Here is an 11,675-nt window from a genome sequence, read left to right as displayed (position 1 = left end):
AAATGGTTGAAATATAGGGTGGACCAAAACCTACCTGATTCCAATCTTTCTCTAACTCTAATCTCTATGTTAATATTAGGAAATCAACTATTTTGGGATTCAGCCAAACCCTCGAATCCTTCTTGAAAGATTCAGCCGAATACCAAACCTAACCAAATCCTAATTTGTATATGCAAATTAGGATTCGGATTTGGTTTGGCTGAATCCTGGCCAAATCCCTTACTGAATCCTGGATTCAGTGCATCCCTAGTTAAGATCAAGGTCTTTTATTACAACTGTTATGTCTTATTAGGGAATAAGACAGCAGTTAATCGATTTATCATATATTAAAGGGAATGTAAAGTGTAAAATAGAATAAGGCTAGAAATGCTGTATTTTGTATACTAAATATAAACATGAACTTACTGCACCACAAGCCTAATCAAACAAATAATTTATGCTGTCAAAGTTGGCCACAGGGGGTCACCACCTTGTAACTTTGTTATACATCTTTGCAAGACTAAGACTGTGCACATGCTCAGTGTGATCTGGGCTGCTTAGGGATCGTCATAAACAAAGCTGCTTGAGTTCTGCATGGCTGGGAAGTAAGGCGGGGGCTCCCCCTGATGTTCATAAGTATGATTGTTTCCCTGCAGAGCAGTTAGGGACCGTCTGACAATTCCTATCCACAGCATAAAAACGGTACATGTTTTTTAATTAAAGTATATTGGAGGGGGCGTGGTCTGACACGGAGAGTGATGGCAGCATAGCTCTGAGGCTCCGTGAGAACTTTCCCAGGCCAGCCTTAACCGTCAATGCTAACGATGGGGAAACACCAGAAAACAAAACCGGACAAAGAGAAAACTCCGGGGAAAAAGCCACAGCAGTCCAACAGAGACATAGCGCCGCTGTTTCTTCAGAAAAAGTCAAGCCGCATGGAATCCAAAATGGCGGCCGCACGAGCTGCGTGTGAAGAAGAAGCAGATTCTAATAGAGAGATGTCTGAGGCAGAAAGCGATCTGGAGGAGGAGGTAGATATCCAATCTTTTATCGCTAAATTACCCTCAAAATCAGACATTAAAGAAATGTTGCAGGAAGTTACCATGGCAATCAGAGAGGAAATACATGATATTAAAAAAGACATGTTATCTATTGCTGCATGCACTGACTGCCTGGAAACTAATGCTTCCAAGAGTATTGATAGACAGAAAACCATATAGAACATGTGAATCAGCAAGATGCAATAATTCAGGATCTCCAACGGCAGTTGGAGGATCAGGAAAACAGGAGTAGACGCAATAATATAAGAGTGAGAGGTGTCCCTGAATCTGTCCAAAACGAAGAGATAAAGGAAACACTACTCCATATTTTTAACTCCGTCCTGAAAAGAGACCCTGACACTGTCATCAAAATCGACCGAGCTCATAGAGTTCTTAAACCTAAAGCGGCCCCTTTAAACGCTCCAACGGACATACTATGCTGCTTGCATGATTTTTCCCTAAAAGAGGAGATTTTGATCGAGGCTAGAGAAGTTAACCAATTGTCCTATGCAGACAATACTATCAAACTCTTTCAAGATTTGTCCAGAACTACTCTCCTTAAGAGAAAACTGCTGAGACCAATCACTGACAAGCTACGTGAACACAGCATCCAGTATAGGTGGGGATATCCTTTCTCCCTAAATGCCACCAAAGATGGGACAACTGCAATAATCAGAGGACCTATGGACACTGACCACTTCTTGGCAAAATTACACTTGCCAACAATGGAATTACCAGGATGGTTGCCTGACAGAAACACAATTCCCGAGCTGTCCTTTGACCTACAAGGGGAATGGACGCATACCCCCAACTCAAAGAGAACGCCCATGAAACCCAGGACACCTAGGGACAGAATGTGATCTTCGCTGAACTGTTATCACCTCTTCTATCAACGTTACAAGGACGATACTGTTTGCTGGATCGTTTAGTGATGTGATCTTGTATACCATAGAAGTATTATATTTCATATAAAGACAAAACTTTATTCACTTTTCCTGGAACTGTTATCTGAGTCACAGGTATTATCATCTCGTTCGGATCCTGATATGAGGAGAAGACTGCGTAACTTACAAGTTAAGATAAGTTGACAATGTCATTTTGTGAAGATATTCTATATGTAAAAAAAAACAAAAAAACAAGTTATTTGTTTGTTTCCTATTGGCAACTGCTATAGCACATTTTGTGATATTCTGTTGCTTTGACGTGTTCTTACTGCTATTATATATATTTAACTGTTATTGTACATCCCCATTACTACTACATACCTGTAGTTGGCTGGCCTGGGGGCAGTTTGATGGCATTTACATGAGTAATACCAAGGCCCCTGACAGCTCCTCTCAACCACTCACCCCCGACATGTTGGTTACTTACACCCGAACCGCAGCCCTTCCACCACAGCTCAGGGACTCTACCCTGATAAGTCTAATGCGGCATAACCTTACCCCCAACACCTCCTTTCATACCCTCCATGATGGGAGGAAATTACTACCCCCCTACTTTACCCCCAGGTTTTCTACTCTCCTCTGGTAGGTTTACACCGAGTATAAGCTGTTCTATGCTAATTGGCATCATCTTCAGATTAGTGATCATGGCTAACGAACCTAACATGGAAGGAATCATATTTTCATTGAATGTGAATGGTATTAATGAACCGGTTAAAAGATCTCAGGTTTTTCACCAGTGTAGAAAACAAAATGCTAAGATAGTTATAGACTCATTTTAAAGACAACCATGCACCCAAGATGATACTACACCATTACCCTATAAGAGTAATAATCCCGATAAAAAAACCCTGGGAGTAATGACTTTAATACATAAGGATCTACCATTTAAACAGATAGAGACAATTACAGACAAAGAGGGACGATATGTCATAGTTAAAGGGAAACTGGTAGATCAAATATTCACTATTGCTAACGTTTATGTACCCAATTCGGGACAAATACCATATTTAAAGCATTTTTTAAAAGTCTTGGAAAACTTCAAGGAGGGTCTAGTCATCTTAGAATGTAACATTGAACCCACTCATAGACTCTTCCTCTAAGAAAACAAATATATTGTATAAAGGTTTGAAAGACTTAAAAAGGATTTTGTCTGACATGCAATTGATTGACGTTTGGAGAACACTGAACCCGCCCAAAAAAGACCACACACACTTCTCTAAGGTCCACTTAGTTTATTCGAGAATTGATTACATTTTTGTATCTCACCATTGGTTAAGACTGTTTACAAAAGCTGACATAGGTAATCTCTTACTGTCAGACCATTCTCCGGTAACTGTTACATTTTCCATCCCTAAAACACTAAGGTCAGAATTCACATGGCGACTTAACGAATTTTTATTACATACTGAAAAGAGGAAAGAACAGATAAAGTCTTGGATAGAAGCAATAATTCAGACCAACGCTACACCAGATATTTCTCCAGTTACATTGTGGGAAACCATTAAATGTGTGCTGCGTGGCAAATTAATGGCTATGGGAAGTCACCTAAAGAAAGAAAAAGAAAAAGACATATTAGACCTATTGAAAGATATAGCAATTTTGGAACAATCTCATAAAGAGTCTATTGCTCATAAAACACTGATTGTCTTAGAAAGCAAAAGGTTACAACTTAGATCCATGTTAAACCACAGAGTACAGAAGAGTTATATAAGAACCAAACAAAAGTATTACGAATTTGGAGGTAAATGTAATAAATACTTTGCGAGGACCATTAAAAAGATTCAACCTCAAACACAGATTATGTCAATCAAGGACAAAGACAATAACACACATTATGATACTAAGAGAATAGCTGCAGCATTTCAGAACTATTATCAATCATTATACAAATTGAACGCATCACCTCCAAAAATTGAGATTGTAAACAAAATGGAACAATTCCTGAACGAGGCAGGTGTACAGTACATAAACTTTCACAGGACGATAGAGATTACTTGGACACCCCATTTGACCAAGATGAAATCAAGGAATGCATAGACTCCTTACCTACAGGGAAAAGCCCGGCCCCCGATGGCTATATTGCTTCATTTTACAAAACATTTAAAGAAGAAATAACCCCACAATTGTACAATTATTTCAATGGTATATCAGATATTAAGAACTTTCACCCTCAAGCACAAGAAGCCCATATAACAATAATCCCTAAACCGAATAAAGACCCGCAATTATGCCCGAGTTACAGACCAATTTCTTTGATCAATGTTGATATGAAAATATACGCCAAACTTATAAGTAACAGAATAAAAAGATACTCACCCGAACTTATTCATACAGACCAGGCCAGATTCACTCCTAAAAGGGAAGGAAAAGACAATATTTTTTAGATCATATCCCTGATGCACCATACCTGAAAAAGAGGTCTGCCAACTATTTTGCTTACCACAGATGCTGAAAAGGCATTTGATAGGGTATCCTGGGTCTTTCTTGAGAAAACATTGATTACTTTTGGTTTTGGTCCTGCAATGGTAAAGAAAATTATGGAATTATATCAGAACCCAACCGCTAGTATAAGAGTCAACGGTACTTCCCAAGGTTACAATTTGCAATGGAACAAGACAAGGATGCCCCTTGTCACCAATACTTTTTATTAGGGTTATGGAAATTCTATTATCTCACATTAAAAAAGACACTGATATCTCTGGAATAATAGCAAATATTTTTTACAAATACAAATTTATTGCGTTCGCAGATGACCTGCTATTATGCATAACAAAGCCTGTTCTTTCTCTCCCTAAGGTAATAGCTCTAATGAGAGAATTTGGAGTATACTCTAATTTTAAGGTCAATTACACAAAATCTGAGATCTTAAATGTAAATTTACCTCTTTCTAAAGTTCAGGAATTAAAAATGAACTTCCCATTCAAATGGGCAGAGCCCTCTATCAAGTACTTAGGGATACATTTAAGGGCAGATATGGATCATCTATACCAAGATAATCTCTTACCACTTCTGACTTCTTATTGTTTAATTGGGAGAAACTTAAATTATCTTGGTCAGGTAGACTGCAAGCCATTAAGATGACCTTTATGCCCAAACTTTTATATCTTATTCAAGTGCTTCCCATTACAATCCCTCAGGCATTCTTTAAATCCGTCAAATCTATGATATCAAGATTCATTTGGAATGGAAAAAACCCCAGACTAAAACATAATCTCCTTATTTCATCTAAAGAAAAGGGAGGTCTCGGCCTGCCCGACTCATACCTCTACTACATTGCTACCCATTTGACTAGGATACTAGATTGGAGAGAGGGAATAAAGAACAAAGATTGGCGGATTTTAGAACACCTGACAACGGGATATCCACTAATCAATAACCTATGGTCTGATTTGCAATATATCCCGAAAGAGGCTCTACAGCATCCTTTAATAGGTGCTACATTGAGAGAATGGCATAAAAATAAATCCACTTACAACTTAACTATGACTCCCTTTATATTACAGCCCTTGATGTTCAATCCCCAATTCCCACCAAGTATGGAAAAAGGGCTTTTCAAAGATCGGTACATTGGGGTTCGAAGGCGACTAAAATATGCGATTTAATAAAAAATGGAAAAATAACAACATTGGCTGAAATTCAAAAGAGATGGGGGTGCCACCCCAGGGATGTTTGGAATTATAATCAATTACATGTATTTATTCATTCAATCTCACCTAAAGATTGGAATAGACCCGGAACGTGCTGGGAATCGTTGGCATCCTCAGCAATCGAGATTACCAAACCACTCTCCAAAACATATAGATTGTTGATTGATGCAATAGGCACAGGCCCAAATCGTCAACGTTTGGAGTGGACTAAGGAATTAAATTTTGTATTTTCGGATATGATGTGGAACGACATTCTTAAAGTAATACACAAGACAAATAAGGCGGTCAAAACAAGAGAAGCGATTTATAAGTTGGTTACTCGTTGGCACTATACGCCTATGAAACTGAAAAAAATATATCCTAATAGTTCGGGACTCTGTTGGAGGTGTGATTTGGCTGAAGGGAATCATACCCATGTGTGGATGACATGCCCAGTTTTACAATCATTCTGGACAGAGGTATTAGCGACTGTCAGTATTGTAACGCAATCTAGATTTTCGTTAGATAGGCCAGAATCCATTTTATTTAATATACACCACGATAATAAAAATCTGATAAAAGATCCACTTACCTTGCACCTCATGCAATCGGCCAAAGCATTAATACCCCAAAAATGGAAATCCATCGAAGCCCCTACAATTAGAGAATGGCTACTGAAAGTCGAGGAAGTGAGACAAATGGAAGAGATCACTTATCTTATTCATAACCGTAGCAAGGTATATTGGGAGACATGGTACCCATGGTTTTATTTTTGCCAAAACATTAACACATAACTAGCACTCCATCCACATGGTTGCTTAGGGTCTTTGCCTTCAATTTATTTATCCTCGAACATCTTCCACTCTTTAGTTGGCGTACAGGAATACTGTAAACATAGCCATAACTTGACCCTATAACTCTATGTTTATTTGATGACTGGATTTGTATTATAAGGGACATTGCATACGTGTACAGTTTGTGTAAAGTAATAACTTGATGTTTACCTGCCACATTAAGGAGGTAAGAATCTCGAATTCCAGGTGTTACTCCACCATGGGCAATGGTGCTTATATCTGATTGGCTGGATATATTGGGTATATTAGTCTTGCAGTGCTGCCCCCAGGCCCATGTGAAGGTTGTGGGTTCAGTTTAGATATTACATGACTGGGGGGGGGGTCATTATAGAACAGCTCAGTGATTCCCTGTTGGTCTGTATCAACAGGGATGAAAACCAGGGCTTATATCTCAAAATATGGTTCTAAATTGCATCAGAGCAGTTACCAATAGCAACCAATGAACAATGAACTTAATCAGATACTAGAATTTACAAAATAAAGCAAAGATCTGGTTCCCAGGGTAAGTGCCATTTATCTTGTAAATTAGTAAATGAGCCCCACTCTGGGTACCAAGCTGCAGTGCAGAATTAGATTGATGATGTTGGTGAGTGGAGGATTGTACAGAACCCCAATATATGACAAAATCATCAACAAAAGCTTGGGGTACATACCCTAAATACATTCCTTACTGCTCCCCCCAAACTGTAATATGTTCCTTTATTTAGTGACATTCAGTCAGTTCATGGAACATGTTTGGATCTCCCAGTTCTTACCCTTCCCCTGGGGAATATCCACAGTCACAAAGCCTTTAATCCATTTATAGTATGGGAAGTGATAGAGTTCTCCTTTGGGGCAGGTCACGGAGATGTAGCTACAGAACCAGGTATCTGTTGGGAAGAACAAGTACTGTTCCTTAATGATCCGGACCAGCAGGATCTCTCCCAGGTCTTCCTCACTACTCACTGTGTACTCATCCATCTGGGAATAAACACAATTGAAGCTTATATTTTACCTACACATTTATTCCTGATGCTGTAATAATGAAATAAAACAGACCCAGTGATTAGTGATGGGCGAATGTGCGGTGTCCTGTATGATTGTGCCATATTGACTCAGTTACTGACCTGCCCCATTGTTCTGTTCATGGTCAAATACAGCCTCCATGTAACCACCAACAGCAGAGAAATTATAGACAGGGAAACCCTGTGGTCCTTGGATCAGCTTACAATGATGTGGGGACACAAGTAAACCAATCACAGTCTCATTTATTAGAAAATTCACATTATTTAGTTTCATCTAACTGATGCAAAGTATCAGAGTCTGGAGACCTTTAGTATCAGAGGCTGGAGTCCTGGTATCAGACATGGTAAAAGTTATGGTAAATGGGGAAGTGAGTGCCACTTCCCCATTTACCATAACTTTTACCATGTCTGATAGAGATAGACTAGAGGTCTCCAGACTCTGATACTAGAAGTCACAGGCTCTGATACTAGAGGTCTCCAGACTCTGATACTAGAAGTCACAGGCTCTGATACTAGAAGTCTCCAGACTCTGATACTAGAAGTCAAAGGCTCTGATACTAGAGGTCTCCAGACTCTGATACTAGAAGTCACAGGCTCTGATACTAGAGGTCTCCAGACTCTGATACTAGAAGTCACAGGCTCTGATACTAGAGGTCTCCAGACTCTGATACTAGAGGAGGATCAAGTGGAGGAAAACATGACCAGTGATGCTGCCCATAGCCAGCAATTAGATTTTTACCTACAAGTTAGAAAACAAAAGCAAATATCTGAATAGTTGCTATGGGCAACAACACTGGTGATGTTTTTCTCTACTTGATAGCATGATAAATGATAAATAGTCTCCCCTAAGTGTACACAATACAGAGACATTGAGATCTGCCTTCACCAGATTCAGCTCTATCCAAGTACCCATGAACCTACTGGAGTTTTCCAGCCCTCGGGCAGTTTTGGGTTCCGGTTCTACTTGATAATATTTAACAAACACAGGCTGAGAAAAGCTTCGTCTGAGAGGCCAGTCTATGGGGCCTCTGACAGGCTTCCATCGATATCTGGCCATAAAATCACCCAGAAATTATTTTTGGATAGAGGACTGGATCGGTTCATTGATGGGGTCATTGATCCTACTGCCTACATTATTGGCCTTGTGACCCGAGCATTGGGCCCACAACCAGATCACCCCTCAAGGTGGGCATATAGGGAAGAGATCCACTCGTTTGGCAACCTCTGCAAACAAATGGATCTGCTCATGAACAGTGTATGACCACCTTTAGTGCATCCTTATATAATTACTTAAACAATATGATCTAAGGATATGAACCCCATCATCATCACTTTCCACCCCTCCCTATAGGAAGATACTCACATCCCCGTCTTGGAAATCTAGTCCCCAATTATCCAGTTTGTGTTTGGCACTTTCTCCATGAGATCCAATGAGGATGACTGAGATAGAGTCCATGGTCCCGGCACTGTTCACATTTCTGGTTACCACTTGGATTTTATACACAAACATCCCTTGGATTCAATGGATTGAGGAGATTTAAATAGTACAATAAATGCTGCTCCCTCAAAGTGTCACCCAGGAATAGGCATTAGCCTTATATACAGGAGAAATTCATGGAACACGCTCACCCCCCCCCCCAAACCAGGTTATTTCTACAGAAGTGACAATCAAGTATACAGACCATGTGACAAGGGTGAGGAGACGCCTGCAGTTGGTCTCATGATAAGTCTGATATTTATATTTTACAGCAACACAGAACTGTCGTCTCACTTATTCACATGATTAAATTATTGGCAGTTTGTGTAGTTGGCAAACAAAAGTCTTTGTGCAAATCTATTGTAATGTGACTTTAACTGACTGAGATGTCGCTCTGTCTCTTCCATGTTGGGAAAACTCTTACTGAAGTGTCTCTGCCGTGACTTTATTCTGAGATCTTTAGACTCAGTTTGGAATGTCTCATTGTTACAAGAGAGCTGAGCACTTTCTAATTCAGAGGGGTGGGGGGTATTTACTGCTCTTGCTGGAGGCGTCTCTGCTCCTCTCACCTTGGGGCTCATATACACGCAAACTGTTTGTCATATTTTTCCATGGAACTTTGAGTTTTATGTTTATAGAATGTAAATTTGTACAAAGCTTTAAATGTTCCTTGTTCGTTTCACAACTGTAAGTTTTTCCAACAAACTGACTTTTACTGGCAGAAAATATAATTTTTCACTCTTGCCAAAATCAATAGAATCCATGGTAGTTAAATCCATATATATGTGTATTAAATGGGGCATAGAGTTACGGGAGGAGGGGGTCCCACTGTATAGAGCACTGGTAAGACCCCATCTAGAATATGCCCTACAGTTTTGGTCTCCATCACTCAAACAGGACATTATTGTATTAGAGAGGGGACAGAGAAGGGCAACTAAGCTGGTAAAGGGAAAATCTTAGCTATGAGGAAAGACTGGCCAAATTGGGGATGTTCACCCTGGAGAAGAGGCGCTTAAGGGGAGATATGATAACTATGTATAAATAGAGGGGATATGATCACTATATATAAATATATAAGGGTTCAGTAAAGAAGGTCCGAACTCTCAGGACTTAAAAAAAATTAAATAATGTTTTATTAACAAAATCTTTGTTAATAAAACATTATTGAATTTTTTTAAGTCCTGAGAGTGCGGACCTTCTTTACTGAATAATTATTTCAAAAATTTTGGACACTGCACCCAGGCAAGTTGAACCTAGTGACGAGAGTGCCGACTCCCCCAAAGTTCTTAAATATATAAGGGGATATGATCACTATATGAATATATAAGGGGGATATGAACACTATATATAAATATATAAGGGATATGATCACTATATATAAATATATAAGGGGATATGATCACTATATATAAATATATAAGGGGGATATGATCCCTATATATAAATATATAAGGGGGATATGATTCCTATATATAAATATATAAGGGGGATATGATCACTATATGTAAATATATAAGGGAACTATGATCCCTATATATAAATATATAAGAGAATATGATCACTATATATAAATATATAAGGGGATGTGATCACTATATATAAATATATATGGAGGATATGATCACTATATATGAATATATAAGGGGATATGATCACTATATATAAATATATAAGGGGATATGATCACTATATATAAATATATAAGGGGGATATGATCCCTATATATAAATATATAAGGGGGACATGATCACTATATATAAATAAATAAGGGGGATATGATCACTATATATAAATATATAAGGGGGATATGATCACTATATATAAATATATAAGGGGATATGATCACTATATATAAATATATAAGGGGGATATGATCACTATATATAAATATATAAGGGGATACGATCACTATATATAAATATATAAGGGGGATATGATCACTATATATAATATATAAGGGGATATGATCACTATATATACATATATAAGGGACATGAAATAGAGAAAGTACAGCAAAGAGCGACTAAAGGTGGCCATACACGGGCCGATAAAAGCTGCCGACAGACCGTGTCGGCAGCTTATTGGACCGTGTATGGGGCCCCACGACGGGCTTCACCGATCGAGATCTGGCCGAAAGTCAGCCAGATCTTGATCGGATGGGACAGAAAATCCCGTTGAATCGCGGCCGCATTTATTCGTTGATGCGGTCCCACGATCCAACTGCCCGTTTGGGCATCGTTAGGATCCGATCGTTGGGCCCTAGGGCCCACGATCGAATCAGCCGACATTGCCCACCTCAAGGTGGGCATATCGGAGGGAGATCCGCTCGTTTGGCGACATCGCCAAACGAGCGGATCTCTCCATGTATGGGCACCTTAAGCTGATAAAGGGAATGGAAGGGATCAGATATGGGGAAAGACAAGTTGGGATTGGTTACACTGGAGAAGAGACATTTAAGGGGGATATGATCACTATATATAAATATATAAGGGGATATGATCACTATATATAAATATATAAGGGAATATGATCACTATATATAAATATATAAGGGGATATGATCACTATATATAATATATATATGGAGGATATGATCACTATATATAAATATATAAGGGGATATGATCACTATATATAAATAAATAAGGGGGATATGATCACTATATATAAATTTATAAGGGGATATGATCCCTATACATAAATATATAAGGGGGATATGATCACTATATATAAATATATAAGGGAGCTATG

At 38.8% G+C, this 11,675-nt stretch overlaps 1 protein-coding gene across 1 annotated transcript; it reads right to left on the bottom strand.

Annotated features, from left to right (window-relative positions):
• Positions 1-2,938: 2,938 nt before the first annotated feature.
• LOC121400095 (arachidonate 12-lipoxygenase, 12R-type-like) lies at positions 2,939-9,084 on the bottom strand. The gene is made up of 6 exons (XM_041582879.1): positions 8,811-9,084; positions 7,199-7,403; positions 6,182-6,243; positions 4,404-4,480; positions 4,280-4,315; positions 2,939-3,508 (listed from the first exon to the last, which is right to left on the bottom strand). Exons 1-4 carry the CDS (start codon positions 8,955-8,957, stop codon positions 4,463-4,465), a joined length of 432 nt encoding a protein of 143 aa, XP_041438813.1. The 5' UTR covers positions 8,958-9,084; the 3' UTR covers positions 2,939-3,508; positions 4,280-4,315; positions 4,404-4,462.
• Positions 9,085-11,675: the final 2,591 nt, after the last annotated feature.

Source organism: Xenopus laevis, chromosome 2L (assembly GCF_017654675.1).
Source record: "Xenopus laevis strain J_2021 chromosome 2L, Xenopus_laevis_v10.1, whole genome shotgun sequence".
NCBI lineage: Eukaryota > Metazoa > Chordata > Amphibia > Anura > Pipidae > Xenopus > Xenopus laevis.
Note: the sequence above shows the minus strand (reverse complement) of the source record. Positions and strands in the feature narration are given on the sequence as shown.